At 39.5% G+C, this 27,768-nt stretch overlaps 1 protein-coding gene across 1 annotated transcript in view; it reads left to right on the forward strand.

Moving 5' to 3' along the window:
- ano7 (anoctamin 7) overlaps nucleotides 1-27,768 on the forward strand; it is a 255,141-nt gene that overhangs the window by 105,359 nt on the left and 122,014 nt on the right. The window contains exons 8-10 of the mRNA XM_034168698.1: nucleotides 12,259-12,369; nucleotides 12,447-12,612; nucleotides 12,830-12,920. Of these exons, the coding sequence (XP_034024589.1) occupies nucleotides 12,259-12,369; nucleotides 12,447-12,612; nucleotides 12,830-12,920 (368 nt within the window). The remainder of the gene's footprint in view (nucleotides 1-12,258; nucleotides 12,370-12,446; nucleotides 12,613-12,829; nucleotides 12,921-27,768) is intronic.

Here is a 27,768-nt window from a genome sequence, read left to right on the forward strand (position 1 = left end):
TGACATTAAATTTGTTTGGGATGTCCTTATTATGACAACTTGACATTAAATTGTTTGGCATGTCCTTATTATGACAACTTGACATTAAATTTGTTTGGGATGTCCTTATTATGACAACTTGACATTAAATTTGTTTGGGATGTCCTTATTGTGAGAATCTGACATTAATCAAAGTGACATTACAGAAAATGTCATTGCCATGACAACTTGACATTAACTTTGTTTGGGATGTCCTTATTGTGAGAACCTGACATTAAATTTGTTTGGGATGTCCTTATTATGACAACTTGACATTAAATTTGTTTGGGATGTCCTTATTATGACAACTTGACATTAAATTTGTTTGGCATGTCTTTATTATGACAACTTGACATTAAATTTGTTTGGGATGTCCTTATTATGACAACTTGACATTAAATTTGTTTGGGATGTCCTTATTATGACAACTTGACATTAAATTTGTTTGGGATGTCCTTATTGTGAGAACCTGACATTAATCAAAGTGACATTACAGAAAATGTCATTGCCATGACAACTTGACATTAAATTTGTTTGGGATGTCCTTATTATGACAACTTGACATTAAATTTGTTTGGGATGTCCTTATTATGACAACTTGACATTAAATTTGTTTGGCATGTCCTTATTATGACAACTTGACATTAAATTTGTTTGGGATGTCCTTATTATGACAACTTAACATTAAATTTGTTTGGCATGTCCTTATTATGACAACTTGACATTAAATTTGTTTGGGATGTCCTTATTATGACAACTTAACATTAAATTTGTTTGGGATGTCCTTATTATGACAACTTGACATTAAATTTGTTTGGGATGTCCTTATTGTGAGAACCTGACATTAATCAAAGTGACATTACCAGAAAATGTCATTGCCATGACAACTTGACATTAAATTTGTTTGGGATGTCCTTATTATGACAACTTAACATTAAATTTGTTTGGGATGTCCTTATTATGACAACTTGACATTAAATTTGTTTGGGATGTCCTTATTATGACAACTTGACATTAAATTTGTTTGGGATGTCCTTATTATGACAACTTGACATTACATTTGTTTGGGATGTCCTTATTATGACAACTTGACATTAAATTTGTTTGGGATGTCCTTATTATGACAACTTGACATTAAATTTGTTTGGGATGTCCTTATTATGACAACTTAACATTAAATTTGTTTGGGATGTCCTTATTATGACAACTTGACATTAATCAAAGTGACACTGCCAGAAAATGTCTTTGACATGACAACTTGACATTAAATTTGTTTGGGATGTCCTTATTATGACAACTTGACATTAATCAAAGTGACACTGCCAGAAAATGTCTTTGACATGACAACTTAACATTAAATTTGTTTGGGATGTCCTTATTATGACAACTTGACATTAAATTTGTTTGGCATGTCCTTATTATGACAACTTGACATTAAATTTGTTTGGGATGTCCTTATTATGACAACTTGACATTAAATTTGTTTGGGATGTCCTTATTATGACAACTTGACATTAAATTTGTTTGGCATGTCCTTATTATGACAACTTGACATTAAATTTGTTTGGGATGTCCTTATTATGACAACTTGACATTAAATTTGTTTGGGATGTCCTTATTATGACAACTTGACATTAAATTTGTTTGGGATGTCCTTATTGTGAGAATCTGACATTAATCAAAGTGACATTACCAGAAAATGTCATTGCCATGACAACTTGACATTAAATTTGTTTGGGATGTCCTTATTGTGAGAACCTGACATTAAATTTGTTTGGGATGTCCTTATTATGACAACTTGACATTAAATTTGTTTGGGATGTCCTTATTATGACAACTTGACATTAAATTTGTTTGGCATGTCTTTATTATGACAACTTGACATTAAATTTGTTTGGGATGTCCTTATTATGACAACTTGACATTACATTTGTTTGGGATGTCCTTATTATGACAACTTGACATTACATTTGTTTGGGATGTCCTTATTATGACAACTTGACATTAAATTTGTTTGGGATGTCCTTATTATGACAACTTGACATTAAATTTGTTTGGCATGTCCTTATTATGACAACTTGACATTAAATTTGTTTGGGATGTCCTTATTATGACAACTTGACATTAAATTTGTTTGGGATGTCCTTATTGTGAGAATCTGACATTAATCAAAGTGACATTACCAGAAAATGTCATTGCCATGACAACTTGACATTAACTTTGTTTGGGATGTCCTTATTGTGAGAACCTGACATTAAATTTGTTTGGGATGTCCTTATTATGACAACTTGACATTAAATTTGTTTGGGATGTCCTTATTATGACAACTTGACATTAAATTTGTTTGGCATGTCTTTATTATGACAACTTGACATTAAATTTGTTTGGGATGTCCTTATTATGACAACTTGACATTAAATTTGTTTGGGATGTCCTTATTATGACAACTTGACATTAAATTTGTTTGGGATGTCCTTATTGTGAGAACCTGACATTAATCAAAGTGACATTACCAGAAAATGTCATTGCCATGACAACTTGACATTAAATTTGTTTGGGGTGTCCTTATTATGACAACTTGACATTAAATTTGTTTGGGATGTCCTTATTATGACAACTTGACATTAAATTTGTTTGGCATGTCCTTATTATGACAACTTGACATTAAATTTGTTTGGGATGTCCTTATTATGACAACTTAACATTAAATTTGTTTGGCATGTCCTTATTATGACAACTTGACATTAAATTTGTTTGGGATGTCCTTATTATGACAACTTAACATTAAATTTGTTTGGGATGTCCTTATTATGACAACTTGACATTAAATTTGTTTGGGATGTCCTTATTGTGAGAACCTGACATTAATCAAAGTGACATTACCAGAAAATGTCATTGCCATGACAACTTGACATTAAATTTGTTTGGGATGTCCTTATTATGACAACTTAACATTAAATTTGTTTGGGATGTCCTTATTATGACAACTTGACATTAAATTTGTTTGGCATGTCCTTATTATGACAACTTGACATTAAATTTGTTTGGGATGTCCTTATTATGACAACTTGACATTACATTTGTTTGGGATGTCCTTATTATGACAACTTGACATTAAATTTGTTTGGGATGTCCTTATTATGACAACTTGACATTAAATTTGTTTGGGATGTCCTTATTATGACAACTTGACATTAAATTTGTTTGGGATGTCCTTATTATGACAACTTAACATTAAATTTGTTTGGGATGTCCTTATTATGACAACTTGACATTAATCAAAGTGACACTGCCAGAAAATGTCTTTGACATGACAACTTGACATTAAATTTGTTTGGGATGTCCTTATTATGACAACTTGACATTAATCAAAGTGACACTGCCAGAAAATGTCTTTGACATGACAACTTAACATTAAATTTGTTTGGGATGTCCTTATTATGACAACTTGACATTAAATTTGTTTGGCATGTCCTTATTATGACAACTTGACATTAAATTTGTTTGGGATGTCCTTATTATGACAACTTGACATTAAATTTGTTTGGGATGTCCTTATTATGACAACTTGACATTAAATTTGTTTGGCATGTCCTTATTATGACAACTTGACATTAAATTTGTTTGGGATGTCCTTATTATGACAACTTGACATTAAATTTGTTTGGGATGTCCTTATTATGACAACTTGACATTAAATTTGTTTGGGATGTCCTTATTGTGAGAATCTGACATTAATCAAAGTGACATTACCAGAAAATGTCATTGCCATGACAACTTGACATTAAATTTGTTTGGGATGTCCTTATTGTGAGAACCTGACATTAAATTTGTTTGGGATGTCCTTATTATGACAACTTGACATTAAATTTGTTTGGGATGTCCTTATTATGACAACTTGACATTAAATTTGTTTGGCATGTCTTTATTATGACAACTTGACATTAAATTTGTTTGGGATGTCCTTATTATGACAACTTGACATTAAATTTGTTTGGGATGTCCTTATTATGACAACTTGACATTAAATTTGTTTGGGATGTCCTTATTGTGAGAACCTGACATTAATCAAAGTGACATTACCAGAAAATGTCATTGCCATGACAACTTGACATTAAATTTGTTTGGGGTGTCCTTATTATGACAACTTGACATTAAATTTGTTTGGGATGTCCTTATTATGACAACTTGACATTAAATTTGTTTGGCATGTCCTTATTATGACAACTTGACATTAATCAAAGTGGCATTACCAGAAAATGTCTTTGTCATGACAACTTGACATTAAATTTGTTTGGGATGTCCTTATTATGACAACTTGACATTAAATTTGTTTGGCATGTCCTTATTATGACAACTTGACATTAAATTTGTTTGGCATGTCCTTATTATGACAACTTGACATTAAATTTGTTTGGGATGTCCTTATTATGACAACTTGACATTAAATTTGTTTGGGATGTCCTTATTGTGAGAACCTGACATTAATCAAAGTGACATTACCAGAAAATGTCATTGCCATGACAACTTGACATTAAATTTGTTTGGGATGTCCTTATTGTGAGAACCTGACATTAAATTTGTTTGGGATGTCCTTATTATGACAACTTGACATTAAATTTGTTTGGGATGTCCTTATTATGACAACTTGACATTAAATTTGTTTGGCATGTCCTTATTATGACAACTTAACATTAAATTTGTTTGGGATGTCCTTATTATGACAACTTAACATTAAATTTGTTTGGGATGTCCTTATTATGACAACTTGACATTAATCAAAGTGACACTGCCAGAAAATGTCTTTGACATGACAACTTGACATTAAATTTGTTTGGGATGTCCTTATTATGACAACTTGACATTAATCAAAGTGACACTGCCAGAAAATGTCTTTGACATGACAACTTAACATTAAATTTGTTTGGGATGTCCTTATTATGACAACTTGACATTAAATTTGTTTGGGATGTCCTTATTATGACAACTTGACATTAAATTTGTTTGGGATGTCCTTATTATGACAACTTGACATTAAATTTGTTTGGGATGTCCTTATTATGACAACTTGACATTAAATTTGTTTGGCATGTCCTTATTATGACAACTTGACATTAAATTTGTTTGGGATGTCCTTATTATGACAACTTGACATTAAATTTGTTTGGGATGTCCTTATTGTGAGAATCTGACATTAATCAAAGTGACATTACCAGAAAATGTCATTGCCATGACAACTTGACATTAACTTTGTTTGGGATGTCCTTATTGTGAGAACCTGACATTAAATTTGTTTGGGATGTCCTTATTATGACAACTTGACATTAAATTTGTTTGGGATGTCCTTATTATGACAACTTGACATTAAATTTGTTTGGCATGTCTTTATTATGACAACTTGACATTAAATTTGTTTGGGATGTCCTTATTATGACAACTTGACATTAAATTTGTTTGGGATGTCCTTATTATGACAACTTGACATTAAATTTGTTTGGGATGTCCTTATTGTGAGAACCTGACATTAATCAAAGTGACATTACCAGAAAATGTCATTGCCATGACAACTTGACATTAAATTTGTTTGGGGTGTCCTTATTATGACAACTTGACATTAAATTTGTTTGGGATGTCCTTATTATGACAACTTGACATTAAATTTGTTTGGCATGTCCTTATTATGACAACTTGACATTAATCAAAGTGACATTACCAGAAAATGTCTTTGTCATGACAACTTGACATTAAATTTGTTTGGGATGTCCTTATTATGACAACTTGACATTAAATTTGTTTGGCATGTCCTTATTATGACAACTTGACATTAAATTTGTTTGGGATGTCCTTATTATGACAACTTAACATTAAATTTGTTTGGCATGTCCTTATTATGACAACTTGACATTAAATTTGTTTGGGATGTCCTTATTATGACAACTTAACATTAAATTTGTTTGGGATGTCCTTATTATGACAACTTGACATTAAATTTGTTTGGGATGTCCTTATTGTGAGAACCTGACATTAATCAAAGTGACATTACCAGAAAATGTCATTGCCATGACAACTTGACATTAAATTTGTTTGGGATGTCCTTATTATGACAACTTGACATTAAATTTGTTTGGGATGTCCTTATTATGACAACTTAACATTAAATTTGTTTGGGATGTCCTTATTATGACAACTTGACATTAAATTTGTTTGGGATGTCCTTATTGTGAGAACCTGACATTAATCAAAGTGACATTACCAGAAAATGTCATTGCCATGACAACTTGACATTAAATTTGTTTGGGATGTCCTTATTATGACAACTTGACATTAAATTTGTTTGGGATGTCCTTATTATGACAACTTGACATTAAGTTTGATTGGGATGTCCTTATTATGACAACTTGACTTTAAGTTTGATTGGGATGTCCTTATTATGACAACTTGACATTAAGTTTGATTGGGATGTCCTTATTATGACAACTTGACATTAAGTTTGATTGGGATGTCCTTATTATGACAACTTGACATTAAGTTTGATTGGGATGTCCTTATTATGACAACTTGACATTAATCAAAGTGACATTGCCAGAAAATGGGCATATTATTTATTTTTGTTTTTATATGTCTTGAATCTATTGTATTTTAACTTCATTTTATTTTTTATATTTTATCTGTTGTGCAGCACTTTGGTAACCTTGTTGGTTTTAAAATGTGCAATACAAATAAAGGTGGATTGGATTGGATTGGATTATGCCAACTTGACATTAATCAAAGTGATATTGACAGAAAATGTCTTTGACATAACAACTTGACATTGAATTTGTTTGGAATGTCCTTATTATGCCAAATTGACATTAATCAAAGTGACATTGCCAGAAAATGTCCATCTTATTTCTTTTTGTTTTTATATGTCTTGAATCTATTGTATTTTAACTTCATTTTATTTTTTATATTTTATCTGTTGTGCAGCACTTTGGTAACCTTGTTGGTTTTAAAATGTACAATACAAATAAAGGTGGATTGGATTGGATTGGATTATGCCAACTTGACATTAATCAAAGTGTGCTTCCTGGCCGTTTTATGGGGGGTAGTGTCTGTCCTTTCTGACCGTTTTTCAGGGACCTTGTCTGTCCTTTCTGACCATTTTATGGGGGGCAGTGTCTGTCCTTTCTGACCATTTTATGGGGGGCAGTGTCTGTCCTTTCTGACCGTTTTATGTGGGAGCGTGTCTGGGCTTCCAAAATGTCTTTGTCATGACAACTTGACATTAAATTTGTTTGGGATGTCCTTGTTATGACAACTTGACATTGACTTTCTGACTGTTTTATGGGAGACCGTGTCTGTTCTTTCTGACCATTTTATGAGGGACCGTGTCTGTTCTTTTTGAGTACTTTATGTGGGACTGTGTGTCCTTTCTGACCGTTTTATGGGAGACCATGTCTGTTCTTTCTGATACTTTTATGAGGGACCCTGGACCTTTTTGACCATTTTATGAGGGACTGTGTCTGTCCTTTCTGACCGTTTTATGGGGGACCGTGTCTGTTCTTTATGACCATTTTTTGGGGGACCGTGTCTGTTCTTTCTGATCATTTTATGGGGGACCGTGTCTGTTCTTTCTGACCATTTTATGAGGGACCGTGTCTGTTCTTTTTGAGTACTTTATGTGGGACTGTGTGTCCTTTCTGACCGTTTTATGGGAGACCATGTCTGTTCTTTCTGATACTTTTATGAGGGACCCTGGACCTTTTTGACCATTTTATGAGGGACTGTGTCTGTCCTTTCTGACCGTTTTATGGGGGACCGTGTCTGTTCTTTATGACCATTTTTTGGGGGACCGTGTCTGTTCTTTATGACCATTTTTTGGGGGACCGTGTCTGTTCTTTCTGACCATTTTTTGAGGGATGGTGTCTGTGCTTTCTGACTGTTTTATTGGGGACCTTGTTTGTCGTTTCTGCCCATTTTATGGGGGACGTTGTCTGTCCTTTCTGATCATTCTATGGTGGACCCTGTCTGTTCTTTCTGACCATTTTATGAGGGACTGTGTCTGTCCTTTCTGACTGTTTTATTATGGGACCATGTCTGTGCTTTCTGACTGTTTATGGGAGACCATGTCTGTTCTTTCTGATACTTTTATGAGGGACCCTGGACCTTTTTGACCATTTTATGAGGGACTGTGTCTGTCCTTTCTGACCGTTTTATGGGGGACCGTGTCTGTTCTTTATGACCATTTTTTGGGGGACCGTGTCTGTTCTTTCTGATCATTTTATGGGGGACCGTGTCTGTTCTTTCTGACCATTTTATGAGGGACCGTGTCTGTTCTTTTTGAGTACTTTATGTGGGACTGTGTGTCCTTTCTGACCGTTTTATGGGAGACCATGTCTGTTCTTTCTGATACTTTTATGAGGGACCCTGGACCTTTTTGACCATTTTATGAGGGACTGTGTCTGTCCTTTCTGACCGTTTTATGGGGGACCGTGTCTGTTCTTTATGACCATTTTTTGGGGGACCGTGTCTGTTCTTTATGACCATTTTTTGGGGGACCGTGTCTGTTCTTTCTGACCATTTTTTGAGGGATGGTGTCTGTGCTTTCTGACTGTTTTATTGGGGACCTTGTTTGTCGTTTCTGCCCATTTTATGGGGGACGTTGTCTGTCCTTTCTGATCATTCTATGGTGGACCCTGTCTGTTCTTTCTGACCATTTTATGAGGGACTGTGTCTGTCCTTTCTGACTGTTTTATTATGGGACCATGTCTGTGCTTTCTGACTGTTTATGGGGGGCCGTGTCTGTCTTTTCTGACCATTTTATGAGGGACAGTGTTTGTTCTTTCTGATCGCTTTGTGAGGGACAGTGTCTGTGCTTTCTGTCCGTTTTATGGGGTCTGTGTCTGTCCTTTCTAACCATGTTTTGGGGGAATGCATCTGTTTTTTTTCTGACAGTTTTTTGAGGGACCGTGTCTGTGCTTTCTGACTGTTTTATGAAGGACCGTGTCTGACCTTTCTGACCCTTTTATGTAGGACCATGTCTGTCCTTTCTGACCATTTTATCAGGGGCAGCATCTGACCTTTCTGACCATTTTTTGATAGACGGTGTATGTCTTTTCTGACCATTTTATGAGGGACCATGTCTGTTTTTTCTGACAGATTTTTGAGGGACTGTGTCTGTGCTTTCTGACTGTTTTATGAGGGACCGTGTCTGTCTTTTCTGACCCTTTTATGTGGGACCATGTCTGGGCTTCCTGGCCGTTTTATGAGGGGTAGTGTCTGTCCTTTCTGACCGTTTTTCAGGGACCTTGTCTGTCCTTTCTGACCATTTTATGGGGGGCAGTGTCTGTCCTTTCTGACCGTTTTATGTGGGAGCGTGTCTGGGCTTCCTGACCGTTTTATGAGGGGCAGTGTCTGTCCTTTCTGAATGTTTTATGGTGGGCTGTGTCTGTCCTTACTGACCATTTTCTCAGGCACTGCATCTTTTCTTACTCACCATTTTATGAGGTATCATGTCTGGCCTTTCTGACCATTTTTTGAGGGACTGTGGTTGTCCTTTCTGACAATTTTATAGGGGAGCGTGTCTGTCCTTTCTGACCATTTTATGAGGGACCCTGTCTGTCCTTTCTGACCATTTTATGGGGGACTTTGTCTGTCCTTTCTATTGGGGACCGTGTCTGTTCTTTCTGACCATTTTTTGAGGGGCCGTGTCTGTCTTTTCTAACCATTTCATGAGGGACTGTGTTTGTTCTTTCTGATCGCTTTGTGAGGGACAGTGTCTGTGCTTTCTGGCCGTTTTATGGGGTCTGTGTCTGTCCTTTCTAACCATGTTTTGGGGGAACGCATCTGTTTTTTCTGACAGTTTTTTGAGGGACCGTGTCTGTGCTTTCTGACTGTTTTATGAAGGACCGTGTCTGACCTTTCTGACCATTTTTTGAGGGACGGTGTATGTCTTTTCTGACCATTTTATCAGGGGCCGCATCTGACCTTTCTGACCATTTTTTGATGGGCGGTGTATGTCTTTTCTGACCATTTTCTGAGGGACTGTGTCTGTTTTTTCTGACAGATTTTTGAGGGACCGTGTCTGTGCTTTCTGACTGTTTTATGAGGGGCCGTGTCTGTCCTTTCTGACCCTTTTATGTGGGACTGTGTCTGTCCTTTCTGACCATTTTATGAGGGACCGTGTCTGTTTTTTCTGACAGTTTTTTGAGGGACCGTGTCTGTGCTTTCTGACTGTTTTATGAGGGACCGTGTCTGTCCTTTCTGACCATTTTATCAGGGCCGTGTCTGTCCTTTCTTACCATTTTTAAGGGAAACATGTCTGTCCTTTCTGACCATTTTATGAGGGGCCATGTCTGTCTTTTCTTACCATATTTAGGGGACCATATCTGTCCTTTCTGACCATTTTATGGTGGGCTGTGTCTTTCGTTTCTGACCATTTTATCAGGGGCCGTATCTGTCCTTTCTTACCATTTTTAACATGTCTGTCCTTTCTGACCATTTTATGAGGGGCCATGTCTGTCTTTTCTTACCATATTTAGGGGACCATATCTGTCCTTTCTGACCGTTTTATGAGGGGCAGTGTTTGTGCTTTCTGACCGTTTTATGGTGGGCTGTGTCTTTCGTTTCTGACCATTTTATTTGGGGCCGTGTTTGTCCTTTCTAACCATTTTTTGTGGGAAAGTGACTGTCCTTTCTAACCATGTTATGAGGGACTGTCTCTATGCTTTTTGACCGTTATATGAGGTACCATGTCTGTCCTTTCTGACCATTTATTGAGGGGCTGTCTCTGTTCTTTCTGACCATTTTATCAGGGACCATGTAAGTCCTTTCTGACCATTTTTTGGGGGACCATGTCTGTGCTTTCTGACCATTTTATGTGGGGCCATGTCTGTTCTTTCTGACATTATTTGAGGGATCATGTCTGTGCTTTCTGATCATTTTACTGGGCATCTTGCCTGTCCTTTCTGACCATTTTTTGGGGGACATTGTCTGTCCTTTCTGACCATTAAAGATAAGACAGGTGACCAAACAGTAACGTGTTAAAGGACAAGGCAGGTGTCTGAACAGTGACATATATGAGGATAAGGCAGGTGACCAAACAGTAACGTATTTGAGGATAAGGCAGGTGACACCCCAGCAAAGTATTTAAGGATAAGACAGGTGACCAAACAGTGACGTATTTGAGGATAAGGCAGGTGACCAAACAGTGATGTATTTAAGGATAAGACAGGTGACCAAACAGTGACATAATTAAGTATAAGGCAAGTGACCGTATGGCGACATATGGAGGGCAAGGCAGGAGACCGAACAGCGAAGAATGCAGAGTTAGGCAGGTGACTGAACAACAATGTATTTAAGGATAAGGCAGGAGACCAAACAGTGAGTTAGGCAAGTGACTGTACAGCACTGTATTTAAGGACAAGGCAGGTGAACAAACAACAACATATTTAAGGATGAGGCAGGTGGCCCAACAGTGACGTATTTAAGGATAAGGCAGAAGACTGAACAGCGAAGTATGGAGAGTTAGGCAGGTGAGCGAACAACAATGTATTTAAGGATAAGGCAGGAGACCAAACAGTGAGTTAGGCAAGTGACTGTACAGCACTGTATTTAAGGACAAGGCAGGTGAACAAACAACAACATATTTAAGGATGAGGCAGGTGGCCCAACAGTGACGTATTTAAGGATAAGGCAGAAGACTGAACAGCGAAGTATGGAGAGTTAGGCAGGTGAGCGAACAACAATGTATTTAAGGACAAGGCAGGTGACTGAACAACAATGTATTTAAGGATAAGGTAGGTGGCCAAACAGCAATCTCTGGAGGGTAAGCATGTGACCAAACAGCAATGTACATAAGGAGAAAGCAGGTGACCACACGGCGACATATGGAGGGTAAGGCAGGTGAACGAACAATAACTTAGTCAAGGTCAAGGCACGTGACCAACAGAGGTGTATGGAGGATGAGTCAAGTTATCCTCCATCATCCTTTGTCTTTCCATCCTTTCTTTTTCTCTTTTTCATTCTACCTGTATATCTGTCTGTTCTTTCAAAATTATTTCATGTTTTACTTAAAAAAAAATCTTCCTTTAGTTTTTAGATTTCAACAGACTTCAGCTCCAAGTGAGTGTGACTTACGTATTGTTCTATCTTTTTTTAACTTAATTCAGTTTATTTTCCTGCTCTCATTCTTCGGCCTTCATCCTGTTTTTTTTGGCAGCAGCAGTTACTCTCTAGTGTTTCTGTGTTCTGGTGTTCCAGCTCTATGAGATCCTGGCTCGGACTCCGTATGGCTGCGTTAACAAGGGGGAGGTGGGAATCGACAGAATGCTGAGTGAAGGTGTCTTCACAGCTGCCTACCCACTCCATGAGGTCAGAAGTCTGACCTGATGACATCATGACCCACACGCTGCTTTGAACACCACATCTGAGCATGTGTGTGCTTTCAGGGTGACTACATGCCTCCATCCCCCTTCACTTCACCTCAGGCTCTGAGCCTGAGACAGATCCTGTTTGCTTACTGGGCTCAGTGGTCCTGTTGGAGACGCTACCAGCCTCTTGACCACATCAGGGAGTACTTTGGAGAGAAAATAGCCCTGTATTTTGCCTGGCTGGGTAAGTATTCCAACAGTACTACGAATACTACTACAAAATAACATCTGCCACAAGCACTGATCCCTGTTCCTCCCCCAGCAACTAAAAACTAACATGTCAACAATAATAATTTCAATACTAACTATAGCCATTGTTGCATTGCCATGTTTACTGTATTTTCCAAAATCAGAATCTGTTTCTGTCAGCGTACTGTCATGGTAACCACTTCTGACTGCAGGTTTCTACACTGGCTGGCTATTACCGGCATCCATCATCGGGACATTGGTCTTCCTGTTTGGTATCTGGTTCATGGTCACTGATCTACCGGCGTAAGTACAAACACTGCGATAACTAAAGCTTATTGAATCCCAAAAGTCTTTGAGTTTCCTCATCGTCCTTGACCACTCTGCAGCCAGGAAACAACCACATCACCACATGGCCTGACACCATCTGGATAATAAGTCTTTTTCACTGCAGTTGTTGTTGGTCTATTCAGGTTATTATTATTTAGAATCACACAAATGTCAGTGATGCTCGCAATTGTTACCAACAAATTTTGTGTTGAAGTGAACTGAAAGGTGTAAAGTGGTTGCTGAATGCACTGAGCCTAATGTTTGTCACTGTCTTTGTGATCTGTTCTCATGTCTCTGAGAGCCCATAGCATGATGGCAGTGTGTCATGAAGTCAGTAGCACAAGTAAGACTTTGACAATGACCAAAAAATATGAAGGACATTTAGAAGTAGTGCTAGGAAAATAACTTGCTGTACGATAATGTCTGTGTTAAGTTTGTACTTCATGAATCCTTCATCCAAACCATCAACATGTTTATTAGACCCCATTCCTACCAGGCTGCTCAAGGAAGCCCTACCATTATTTAATGCTTCGATCTTAAATATGATCAATCTATCTTTGTTAGTTGGCTATGTACCACAGGCTTTTAAGGTGGCAGTAATTAAACCATTACTTAAAAAGCCATCACTTGACCCAGCTATCTTAGCTAATTATAGGCCAATCTCCAACCTTCCTTTTCTCTCAAAAATTCTTGAAAGGGTAGTTGTAAAACAGCTAACTGATCATCTGCAGAGGAATGGTCTATTTGAAGAGTTTCAGTCAGGTTTTAGAATTCATCATAGTACAGAAACAGCATTAGTGAAGGTTACAAATGATCTTCTTATGGCCTTGGACAGAAAATATGGGAGCAATTACAGCATCTCGCAAACCAAATTAAACAAACAGACGCCCGTGTTACGGAGCTTGCAGCGCAAGCCGTTCCGCTTCCTGCTGCTCCAGCTGCGACACCATCGATACTGGTGCAGATAACTCCGTCACCCAGAGATTCAGCGTCCGAACCGATTGTTTGTCGTCTGGAGCCTTGTGCGGGAGATGTCGAAGCTTGTGCTTCGTTTTTGATGCAATGTTCTCTGGTTTCTGCTCAGTCAGGTTGGAACGCCGCAGCTTTACGAGGAATGTTTGTAGATGGGTTAAATGAGTCATTAAAAGACGAGCCGGCAGTCCGTGACGAGCCAAACGATTTAGATGAGCTAATATCGTTGGTGATTCGTCTAGATGATCGGATGAAGGAGCGTGGACGCGAGAGAGGGTGGCCATCAGAGCGGGTTTTTTCGTCTCGGGGCTTTCCCCGACACAGATCTGGGCCAACTCTTCTTCGCCCCACTGAGGCTCCTCCTGTTGACGAGCCCATGCAGCTCGGACGAGCAGAGATTACTGTATTGCCCCGACATATAAGCGTCAAGAAAAATAATGGTGACGTATCTCCAGGTGTTCTGGGACAGGCAAAATCACACACACACACAAAAAAAATCTAGTACGGGTTAATGTTTTGCTTTCCTTAAATAGGGGTTATAATTTGTTTGGGGAGTAAGAGGCATGTCTGGTGGAGTGAATGTTAGGCGGTTAGAAGCCCGTCTGGGCTCACTTAATTGTTAATTTTTATGTGTTTTTAGGTATTTTCTGTTTGGGTTGTTGGGTCGTTTTATTTTGTTGTTTTTTATTTCCCTACATCCCTAACCCCAACCTCACTTGCCCCAAGACCGTTTGTCTTGTGGGTTGTGGGGTGGTGCAGGTTGGTCACGCTGAGCGTTCTCAGAAGACCTCTGCACCTAGGGGGGGGTGTTAGGGGCATTTTTCTTGGTTTGGTTAGGGCCCGGTTCCACTCCAGCCTCGGTGAGCCTTTGTACCGTTCGTCATTGGTGTTGCCGGGGTGTGGTGCAGCGGAGACATACCTCAGTCGGAGGGGTGGGCCGATCTGTTGCCGTTCGCCATTTCGATAGTTCCACCCCTCCCGAGAGGCTGGGGTATGGTCGAGTTGGGGCACCGGACGTATTTCCGGTTCTCCGCTGCGCTTTGGGGTTGGGGCTGGGTTAGTTTTTCCTGTTCCCTTCCCCGGCTTACTGTTTTGAGCCGTTCGCCAAAATTGAGCCGCCGAGGGGCTCTGGGAGGGACCTGGGGTCTTTCGGGGTGCCGGGGAAGGTAACAGGGTTTGCAGTCGTTTTATATCCCCCCGGGGTTGTTTTTGGTAGTCCTCTGGGGGTTGAATTTTGATTTTGTTCTGTTTCCTTCCGGGTTCCACCTCCAGGGTTGATGGGACGGTCCTCTGGGGGGGAATTGGCTTGGGGCCAACTAGCCAAGTGTGGCCGGGTCTGGGGTTCCGGGGTTGTGGGGAGGGTACCTCCTGGGGTTGATGGTACTGTCCTCTGGGGGGCGCCGTTTGCTCCATGTATACCTGGGGACCTTTGTGGGATTCTGGTTCTGGCTGTTCCTCCTGGAACTGGCGGTAAAGGCCTTCTGGGGGGGTTGGGCTCTGCAAGTCGTTCTGGGGGGGTTGTTTGTTATTTTTCTTTTATGCATTTATGTTTGTATTGTGTTTGTGGGGCTGTGTTGGGTTTTTGCGTTTGGGAGTTTTTCTTTTCTTTCCGGGGTTTGATGGGACGGTCCCCTGGGGAGGTTTTGGGTGGGTTTTGTGTTTTTTTTCTGTGTGTTGGATTGTACTGGGGAATGTTTTGGGGCTTTTGTTGATGCCAGCCGGCCTTCCAGCTGCGGTGCCCTGTCCTGCTGTCTGTGGTGGACCTTAGGAGCGTGGTGCTGTCTGCTTCCTGATGAGGACCCCGGACGGAGGTGCTGTTCTCGGTCCTGGTCTGTTCGGTCGCCGGGAGGCTTCCCGTTAAAGGGGGGGTACTGTTGTGTGTTGGGGGTGTGGCTGGATATTTTGGTGTTCTTTTCTTTTCTTTGCTCTCCAGGTGGCATGAGAACTGATTTGTCTGTGGAGAAGGTGCTGGCTGAAGAGTCCTTCACCCTCATCAACATCATGTGTAGCACCTGTGACTGGTGCTCACATGCAACCTTAAAGACTTTCAGCTGAAGCAGATAATTGGATGGCGTTCTGCATTTAAGTCATGTGTGATTCAAGCAGAACTGCCGGGAACTCGACCTTGTGATGTTCGTTTGTGAGACGCTGAGGACCGCGCCTGGGTTTGACACATCGAGCCCGTGAAGCAAGGAAGGGTGAGGGACACATGCTGTCAGCACACATCAAAGGTGATTAAGTGTTTGACTAATTGTTGATAGTAACTTGGTATTTATTACGCAGTATACTTGAATTTGAGATGAGAATTGTGCAGCTTGCTTCTCACTGCTGTGGCGTGCGGACGAGTGATCCTCCACCTGTTGTGAGAAGCTGCTTATTTGTATAAAGTTTAAAATACAGACCTGAATGTGTTTCTGATAGTGTGTGTCTTTTGAAGGATATTAGTTATAACTGCTGACTTACCTCACCTCTTCTATGCTTCGCAGAGAGTCGGTTTGTCGTGTCCACCTGGGGGGTGTTTGGCGGTGGTAGTGGGTCCAGGAGCGCCGGGCTTCGATCCTTTTGGGCGCTGGAGAGCGTGCCAGCCTTCACTCCACCATAAGGACGCTATTTCTGTTTTTACACTTTGTTATGCACCAGCGGGTGAAATAAACACATTGTTTTTGTTATTGGAACCGCTTTTCTGGTTATTTTTAGCGCTGGGTTCCATCTGACGCAGGTCCGCTCCTCAACCCGCGTCGACACATAACAGCTGGGATCATTACTACTGATTATAAGAAATGCTGGGACCATAACCACTGATTATAAGAAATGCTGGGACCATAACCACTGATTATAAGAAATGCTGGGACCATAACCACTGATTACAAGAAATGCTGGGACCATTATCACTGATTATAAGAAATGCTGGGACCATTACCACTGATTATAAGAAATGCTGGGACAATAACCACTGATTATAAGAAATGCTGGGACCATTACCACTGATTATAAGAGATGCTGGGACAAATATCTGTGATTATAATAAATACTGGGACAAATATCTGTGATTATAATAAATGCTGGGACCATTACCACTGATTAAAACCAATGCTGGAACCATCACGTCTGACTAGAAGAATACTGTGACCATTACCTGTGATTGTAAGACATACTGGGACCATTGCCACTGATTAGAACCAATACTGGGACCATTACCCCTGATTAGAACCAATGCTGGGATCATTACTACTGATTATAAGAAATGCTGGGACCATAACCACTGATTATAAGAAATGCTGGGACCATTATCACTGATTATAAGAAATGCTGGGACCATTATCACTGATTATAAGAAATGCTGGGGCCATTACCACTGATTATAAGAAATGCTGGGACCATAACCACTGATTATAAGAATTGCTGGGACCATTACCATTGATTGGAAGAAATTCTGGGACCACTGCCGCTGGTGAGAAGAAATGCAGGGACCATTACCCCTTACTAGAATCAATGCTTGGACCATTACCCCTGATTAGAACCAATGCTGGGACTATTACCCCTAATTAGAACCAATGCTGGGACCATTACCACTGATTAGAAGTCATTCTGGGACTATTGCACCTAAAGAAAAGAAATGCTGGTACCATTACACCTGATCAGAACCAATGCTGGGACAATTGCACCTGATTAGAACCAATGCTAGGACATTACCCCTGATTATAAGAAATGCTGGGACCATTACCACTGATTGGAAGAAATTCTGGGACTACTGCCGCTGGTGAGAAGAAATGCAGGGACCATTACCCCTGACTAGAACCAATGCTAGGACCTTTACCCCTGATTATAACCAATGCTGTGACTATTACCCCTGATTAGACCAATGTTGGGACCATTACCACTGATTAGAAGACATTCTAGGACTATGGCACCTAAAGAAAAGAAATGCTGGGACCATTACCCCTGATTAGAACCAATGCTGGGACTATTACCCCTGATTAGAACCAATGCTGGGACCATTCACACTGATTATAAGAAATGCTGCCACCATAACACCTGATTATAAGAAATGTTGGGACCCTTACACCTGCTTAGAACCAATGCTGAGTCCATTACCACTGATTAGAGTAAATGCTGGGACCATTACCACTGATTATAAGAGGTGCTGGGACAAATATCTGTGATTATAATAAATGCTGGAACCATTACCACTGATTAAAACCAATGCTGGGACCATCACCTCTGACTAGAAGAATACTGTGACCATAACCTCTGATTATAAGACATGCTGGGACCATTGTCCCTGATTAGAACCAATGCTGGGAGCATTACCCCTGATTAGAACCAATGCTGGGATCATTACCACTGATTAGAAGCCATTCTGGGACTACTGCCGCTGGTGAGAAGAAATGCTGGGACCATTACCACTGATTATAAGAAATGCTGGGACCATAACCACTGGGGACCATTACCCAGAGAAAGAGAGACAGAGACAGAGAGAGTGAGAGTGAGACAGAGACAAAGAGAGAGAGAAATAGAGAGAGTGAGACAGAGATGGAGAGTGAGACAGAGAGAGAGACAGAAAGAGAGACAGAGAGAATTTGAATTTTAAAACACAGCTTTATTCACAACAATTAAGTTCCATCACTTCCATCATGCTGTTTTTTTGTTTTGTTTTATGTCTGTGCCCACCAACATGGACTCCACTGACAGCCGTCACAAATGGAGCACCAAGCTCCCATTTTGCACAGACGAGAGAACGTCATTTGTGCACCATGTGTCTCTGAAAGTATCCATGTTATCAGTAAGAGCATAAAACTGGAAGTCCACTCTGATCCAGGCTGCCAAGAGTCCCTTCAGCATAAACTCAGGGTCCACTGACCCCTGACCTAAAACACAGTTTTTCCAAGTCTTCCAAATGGCCAACATGGTGAGTCCACAAAGCAGGTTAATTAAAACATGCAATTTCCTAGCTGGTGCGCGAGATTTTTGACAAAAAATAAACCCACGAAACCACCTCCCCAACAACCCAAACAGCCCTGACAACCGGTGACACTGTGCAAAAACATGGTGAACAGTTTCCCTAAGTGGACAAAAAGGACAAACCCCATCAACCCCTGGATCCAGGTGCCCAGATGCCATCCACGCCAAACCCCGCTGCAAAAACCACACAAAACCACACGCAAACCAGTCAAAAGAATAAAAAACAACCAACAAACAAACTGAAAATTAACAAAAACACCGAAAAGTAACAAAAAACGCCACCTCACCTGAACTGTGTCACAGTTCAGACCTGCAACTCTCACACACACAGTCACACTCCCAGCATGCACCAGAGAGAGCGAAAGAGAGAGAGAGAGAGAGAGAGAGAGAGAAGACAGTAATTTTGTATTTTATTCATTTGTGTATATAGATGGCTTTGTAGCCATTTTTAAGTATTTCTGTTTTTATCTTTGTTGTTTTTTGTTTTTTTTCTGTGCTGTCTTGGGGACCATGATGGAAATAAGACACAATCTCAGTTCTCTTTTGTTCCCCTTCCCCTTGGCCCTCCCCCTACGCCTACCCCTTTAAAACAAGGAGTAAGGTGAAGGGGTATGCCTCTAGCCCTATGAATTGAGACACTCCTCCGCCTTAGGAGGAAAAAGAACTGCCAGTGTCAAACTGCCGTTTTCACTGTCTGTCACCATGGCAACCGAAGCCCAACTTGTTGCAGTAGCCTGTTTGCTCTTTTTATTTTCTCACCTTTCTGTGTAAATGCAAAGAAATAGAAGAAGATTTCTTTGACGCATCGCAATCATGTCTGAGAATTTTGTGGTATTAATAATTAATTTAATTAATTCATAATTTATAATAATAAATGGTATTAATTAATTACTTAGTAATTAATGAATGTTAATAATTCTAATAATAATTCATCATTAATAATAGTAATAATTAATATTGTTAATTTATTAATCATTAATTGATTGATTAGTAATTAATTAATTAGTAATTAAAATAAATAAACACTTGAAATATATCAGTCTTTGTGGAATGAATGTATACATTATACAAGTTTCACTTTTTGAATGAATTACTGAAATAAATCAACTTTTTCATGATATTCTAATTATATGACCAGCACCTATATGTATGTTTTGAGCTGCATCTAGTTCTGTTAACCTTATATTTCTTTTTCAAATTCTCCCATTTTTTGCATCCAGCCCTATTTCAAATTTCACAGCTCAATAAAACTTAAGAGACAAGTTGTAGAAAAACAAACACTAGTTTCTAACCTCAGGAAGGTAGACAACGAGCTCCAACCTTATTTTTTCCATATGAGCCGTCCTCTGAGCTGGAAAAATAACACTGACCTGAACGAGCAGGTGGCAGAGAAACAGAAGCGTAGGGACGGTCTACAAAGTGCAAACATGAAAAAAAGACACCACAAAAAAGTCCTTGTAAAAAGGTGTGGTGTCACCAAATTTTTTATTGTTTAAATTTTCAATAGCATTAATGTTATAAGGTATGGTGTCACCAACTTCACTGCCCACATCAGTGAGGTCCTGCTGGTTATACTGCAGCACTCAGTTTCAAAAAAGTAGTTTAAAAAATTTGGAAATTTTTTCATTGTTTAAACTTTCATGGGCATCAATGTTATAAGATGTGGTGACACCAAATTTAATGCAAACACATCAGTGGCCCCCTGCTGGTCATACTACAGAACTCAATTTGCAGTGGTGGACACAGATAACCAAAAAAATTAACTTTGATAACAATTAATCAGATAACTGAAAAGTTATCTTTGATAAAGTTAAAATGATAAACCACCCAAAAATGTATCAGAAGTTACAGGTAACCGATAAATTCCAGTATTGTCTCCGGTACACTTGCAACTACTAACAAGCTGATTTTGAGTTTTAACACCACGATCGCTTCTGGAAGCATCAAAGGCAACAACAGACCCAAACAATGAGTCAGCACTTCTGTCTTTGAGCGTCAAGCATCAGGATGCTTCAGCACTGTGGCTTCCAGCACAGAAGCAACCTGCGAAGAGCCACAAAGCTCAACTCTCTACTCAATCACAATGCTCCGGTCAGGCGGAGGTCTTGGAAAATAAAGCAATGCTGATTTATGGTTTGGTGTATAAATAAAATGAATACTGACAGAATAACTCCATTAATGTCAATTCTGTCATTTGTGCAAAGTTAAGATATAACATATATCTTTTAATGTTGAATAATGCACTAATTCTGAAGTTTTGTAACAAACACAGACAGATGGTATTCTGGGTAAAATGTGCCTCCACTAACACTGATTGGTTGACTCATTCATTCTATGTAAACCAACATGTTAATGTGAGGTGTGTCATGTGTTGGTGTTTACAGATAAATGTGCTTTGTAAAATATGCCATTTTTTATTTGTAAAAAAAAAGAAGGCATTTTCAAAAAAAAAAACAAGTTGTAATTAGATAACCGTCTGATATAACTGGTGTCCAAATAACTGGAACACTGCCATGAGCTACTGGTGCCGTTGCGAGTTTTGGCCCTTCTTCAGCTGATTTTTCATTCGTGCAAGAATTTTTTGGATCGCACCGAGTTTCAGGTTAATCGTGCGCCCTGCATCATTTAGTATACATGGAGTAACGAGCTGCATTTAACATCTCACAACCACCTCCTGATCGGCGATCGTATGGTCAGGTGAAAATCAAACCTGTTTGACATTCTGGTCGGCCGTCGTGAGGGTATCCCGCTGCTGAAACGCTACAATCGTCCAACCGCTCGCACTGTGCCTGTGCAAACACCGCAGACCTGTCTTGTAATGTTTTTTTTTGTTTGTTTGTTTTTTTTTACTTTGATGTCTCCCATCGAGAGTTTTTGTAAATTAAGTTTGAAAAAGCTTATGTTTACGTTTTGCTTCTGGAAACATGAGTTCGACGTGTGGTATTTGAACGTACAATGTGTGTGAGAACATAAATTGTGCGCTCTGAACTTTTACACTGTGCAGTTCTGTCATACAGTTTGAGCTGGAACCAAGTACAGTGATTAAAAATATCAGCCCGGCTTCAGGGCGAATACTGCCATGAACACTACTGGCCAGTAGATGGCAGTAGAGACCTTGAAAACTTGCCAAAACAAAATTCCAGATAATCTGTGTTGCTACGTTTAAGATGCGAGGAATTTAATAAACGCAAACACAATAACAACATCTATAAACCCAGAGAATATATTCACAAGAGTTTTGGGCACTAGAGCTTAATGCTGTTGTCCATAGAGCCTGATCAGAGTGTCTGAAATGCATTTCTCATGTCGTGAACGTACTGAGATTACCCTATCCTGGCTACCCATAATGCACCTGGACACAGCATGTCCACACTAAAACCTTAAAAATTAGCGCATTACTTTAAAACTAAAACATATATCTGATATTTTCACTTTATAAAACTTCAAATGTGACGTTAACTTAAATAACTTGTCCGAAATTAGTTTGGTTAAAATTTGAACCATAAGTTAAAAATGTATGCCTCTGGATGACTTAGGTGATATTGCCCACGTATCAGTATGGGGTTAAAAGAAATGAGTTTTTTTTTTTTTTTTTGGTGACCAGTTCTTCTTTGCCTGCAGAAGATAGAGCAGTTTCTTCTAGAAACAGCTCTTCTCTGTTTGCAGAGGGTAGAACTACACATCTGCTACAAAACATTTAATGTGCTGCATGACCAACTGCTAGAAATATAATAAAAACTTCATTTCACTTTTCAAAGATCAATCAATCAATCAACTTTTTTTTTTATATAGCGCCAAATCACAACAAACAGTTGCCCCAAGGCGCTTTATATTGTAAGGCAAGGCCATACAATAATTATGAAAAACCCCAACGGTCAAAACGACCCCCTGTGAGCAAGCACTTGACTACAGTGGGAAGGAAAAACTCCCTTTTAACAGGAAGAAACCTCCAGCAGAACCAGGCTCAGGGAGGGGCAGTCTTCTGCTGAGACTGGTTGGGGCTGAGGGAAAGAACCAGGAAAAAGACATGCTGTGGAGGGGGGCAGAGATCGATCACTAATGATTAAATGCGGAGTGATGCATACAGAGCAAAAAGAGAAAGAAACAGTGCATCATGGGAACCCCCCCACAGTCTACGTCTAAAGCAGCATAACCAAGGGATAGTCCAGGGTCACCTGATCCAGCCCTAACTATAAGCCTTAGCGAAAAGGAAAGTTTTAAGCCTAATCTTAAAAGTAGAGAGGGTATCTGTCTCCCTGATCTGAATTGGGAGCTGGTTCCACAGGAGAGGAGCCTGAAAGCTGAAGGCTCTGCCTCCCATTCTACTCTTACAAACCCTAGGAACTACAAGTAAGCCTGCAGTCTGAGAGCGAAGCGCTCTAATGGGGTAATATGGTAGTACGAGGTCCCTAAGATAAGATGGGACCTGATTATTCAAAACCTTATAAGTAAGAAGAAGAATTTTAAATTCTATTCTAGAATTAACAGGAAGCCAATGAAGAGAGGCCAACACGGGTGAAATATGCTCTCTCCTGCTAGTCCCCGTCAGTACTCTAGCTGCAGCATTTTGAATTAACTGAAGGCTTTTTAGGGAACTTTTAGGACAACCTGATAATGAATTACAATAGTCCAGCCTAGAGGAAATAAATGCATGAATTAGTTTTTCAGCATCACTCTGAGACAAGACCTTTCTGATTTTAGAGATATTGCGTAAATGCAAAAAGGCAGTCCTACATATTTGTTTAATATGCGCTTTGAATGACATATCCTGATCAAAAATGACTCCAAGATTTCTCACAGTATTACTAGAGGTCAGGGAAATGCCATCCAGAGTAAAGATCTGGTTAGACACCATGCTTCTGAGATTTGTGGGGCCAAGTACAATAACTTCAGTTTTATCTGAGTTTAAAAGCAGGAAATTAGAGGTCATCCATGTCTTTATGTCTGTAAGACAGTCCTGCAGTTTAGCTAATTGGTGTGTGTCCTCTGGCTTCATGGATAGATAAAGCTGGGTATCATCTGCGTAACAATGAAAATTTAAGCAATACCGTCTAATAATACTGCCTAAGGGAAGCATGTATAAAGTGAATAAAATTGGTCCTAGCACAGAACCTTGTGGAACTCCATAATTAACTTTAGTCTGTGAAGAAGATTCCCCATTTACATGAACAAACTGTAATCTATTAGACAAATATGATTCAAACCACCGCAGCGCAGTGCCTTTAATACCTATGACATGCTCTAATCTCTGTAATAAAATTTTATGGTCAACAGTATCAAAAGCAGCACTGAGGTCCAACAGAACAAGCACAGAGATAAGTCCACTGTCCGAAGCCATAAGAAGATCATTTGTAACCTTCACTAATGCTGTTTCTGTACTATGATGAATTCTAAAACCTGACTGAACCTCTTCAAATAGACCATTCCTCTGCAGGTGATCAGTTAGCTGTTTTACAACTACCCTCTCAAGAATCTTTGAGAGAAAAGGAAGGTTGGAGATTGGCCTATAATTAGCTAAGATAGCTGGGTCAAGTGATGGCTTTTTAAGTAATGGTTTAATTACTGCCACCTTAAAAGCCTGTGGTACATAGCCAACTAACAAAGATAAGTTGATCATATTTAAGATTGAAGCATTAAATAATGGTAGGACTTCCTTGAGCAGCCTGGTAGGAATGGGGTCTAATAAACATGTTGATGGTTTGGATGAAGTAACTAATGAAAATAACTCAGACAGAACAATCGGAGAGAAAGAGTCTAACCAAATACCGGCATCACTGAAAGCAGCCAAAGATAACGATACATCTTTGGGATGGTTATGAGTAATTTTTTCTCTAATAGTCAAAATTTTGTTAGCAAAGAAAGTCATGAAGTCATTACTAGTTAAAGTTAATGGAATACTCAGCTCAATAGAGCTCTGACTCTTTGTCAGCCTGGCTACAGTGCTGAAAAGAAACCTGGGGTTGTTCTTATTTTCTTCAATTAGTGATGAGTAGAAAGATGTCCTAGCTTTACGGAGGGCTTTTTTATAGAGCAACAAACTCTTTTTCCAGGCTAAGTGAAGATCTTCTAAATTAGTGAGACGCCATTTCCTCTCCAACTTACGGGTTATCTGCTTTAAGCTACGAGTTTGTGAGTTATACCACGGAGTCAGACACTTCTGATTTAAAGCTCTCTTTTTCAGAGGAGCTACAGCATCCAAAGTTGTCTTCAATGAGGATGTAAAATATTGACGAGATACTCTATCTCACTTACAGAGTTTAGGTAGCTACTCTGCTCTGTGTTGGTATATGACATTAGAGAACATAAAGAAGGAATCATATCCTTAAACCTAGTTACAGCGCTTTCTGAAAGACTTCTAGTGTAATGAAACTTATTCCCCACTGCAGGGTAGTCCATCAGGGTAAATGTAAATGTTATTAAAAAATGATCAGACAGAAGGGAGTTTTCAGGGAATACTGTTAAGTCTTCTATTTCCATACCATAATCACTGTGTTTATCTGCAGGCATGCACATAAATGGTACTCATGGTGTTTGCACGTGTTAAAAATAAATGATGTGCAGCAGAAAACACAAGGGAAGAGCTTCATAAGAGGAAAGCATTGACAGATTGTAGGAAAAGCATTTCCCTCTGCTGTGCATCAGTGATGGTTAGCACACAAGCACGAGTACCAGTTATGTGCACCCCTGGCTATATGATATGTTTAACTGAAATTTCTGATCCAGACAACCAATGGTTTATAAAAGAAAATCATGAAAATTATCAGGGGTGCCCAAACTTTTGCATTCAACTATATAATCAGTAGGACATCACTGATGTGTGCAGTGAATTTGATGACATCACACCTTATAACATCGATGCTATTGAAAATGAAATCAATAAAAAAATTCTCCAAAATTTTTTAAAATTACTTTTTTACAAACTGAGTGTCGTAGTATAACCATGAGAACACCACTGTTGTGTGCAGTGAATTTGATGACATCACAATAAGGCAGACAAAGAGGTTTAAACAAGAGTTTATTAAACAAAGAAGTGCGCAGAGGAGTGACAAATGGAGGATGGACCATGAGGACTTGACTGACAGGACAGACAGGGACTGGCACCAGGGGAGTGAGCCCTTTAGAGCTGCTGGGACAGCAGGGAGAATGAGGGGGTAGATGAGATGGTGAAGTTGCATCTGGGCACACATCTAGAAATATAAATAAGTCTAAGATAAACTGAATAGTTCATTCAGAGGTTCAGTTCAAATCAATGTTCAGTTCATTCAGGCTTTCAGTTCAGAAGCAAAGTCTCAGTTCATTCCAGACTGGAGTTTAGATCAAAAATGCAGTTCATTAAGGAGTCCAGTTCAGATCAAAGTTTGGGTATTTGTTCATTTAGGATTTTAGTTCTACATGACACACTCTAAAGGTGGGCACAGGTGGGAGACTTACAGAGTCAGATGGTAGCTCCAAGTTCCAGCTTAGATGTATGCAGCAACTTAGCAGCTCACACTCTCTGGGAAACTGCACTCAGAGAACTACAGTTCCATTAACTCAGAAACTTAGCTGCTGCGTGTCGATCACTCCAGACTGTCAGCAGATTAGATCACAAAGTAACCGAACAGTTCAACCAGTGGACTAACAAGATGCCTGTGCACAGTGTTCCTGAACCACGCAAAAACACACAAACCCGAACTACAGAATAACCACTGATGTTTACAGAACTCCAAGAGAGGAACGGACTCAAGCAGAAAACCTGCTGAACACTAAGCAGCACAGAGATGAACAGACTCTGATAATTAACAGCATGAGTGAAGCGCCGCGTGTGATTACACACCAGACAGAATAACAGAATATGTCAAGGTTTAAGCAAGAAACAGAAAAGCGTGATGTAAAAAAAACCCGTATGATCCACTTCACATAACTGAAGTAATGTATTCAGAGCAGGAGCTCAGACTGCGCTGCGGTGGTTTGAATCATATTTGTCTAATAGATTACAGTTTGTTCATGTAAATGGGGAATCTTCTTCACAGACTAAAGTTAATTATGGAGTTCCACAAGGTTCTGTGCTAGGACCAATTTTATTCACTTTATACATGCTTCCCTTAGGCAGTATTATTAGACGGTATTGCTTAAATTTTCATTGTTACGCAGATGATACCCAGCTTTATCTATCCATGAAGCCAGAGGACACACACCAATTAGCTAAACTGCAGGATTGTCTTACAGACATAAAGACATGGATGACCTCTAATTTCCTGCTTTTAAACTCAGATAAAACTGAAGTTATTGTACTTGGCCCCACAAATCTTAGAAGCATGGTGTCTAACCAGATCTTTACTCTGGATGGCATTTCCCTGACCTCTAGTAATACTGTGAGAAATCTTGGAGTCATTTTTGATCAGGATATGTCATTCAAAGCGCATATTAAACAAATATGTAGGACTGCCTTTTTGCATTTACGCAATATCTCTAAAATCAGAAAGGTCTTGTCTCAGAGTGATGCTGAAAAACTAATTCATGCATTTATTTCCTCTAGGCTGGACTATTGTAATTCATTACTATCAGGTTGTCCTAAAAGTTCCCTAAAAAGCCTTCAGTTAATTCAGAATGCTGCAGCTAGAGTGCTGACGGGGACTAGCAGGAGAGAGCATATCTCACCCATATTGGCCTCTCTTCATTGGCTTCCTGTTAATTCTAGAATAGAATTTAAAATTCTTCTTCTTACTTATAAGGTTTTGAATAATCAGGTCCCATCTTATCTTAGGGACCTCGTAGTACCATATCACCCTAATAGAGCGCTTCGCTCTCAGACTGCAGGCTTACTTGTAGTTCCTAGGGTTTGTAAGAGTAGAATGGGAGGCAGAGCCTTCAGCTTTCAGGCTCCTCTCCTGTGGAACCAGCTCCCAAT

This window comes from Thalassophryne amazonica, chromosome 4 (genome assembly GCF_902500255.1).
Source record: "Thalassophryne amazonica chromosome 4, fThaAma1.1, whole genome shotgun sequence".
Classification (NCBI taxonomy): domain Eukaryota; kingdom Metazoa; phylum Chordata; class Actinopteri; order Batrachoidiformes; family Batrachoididae; genus Thalassophryne; species Thalassophryne amazonica.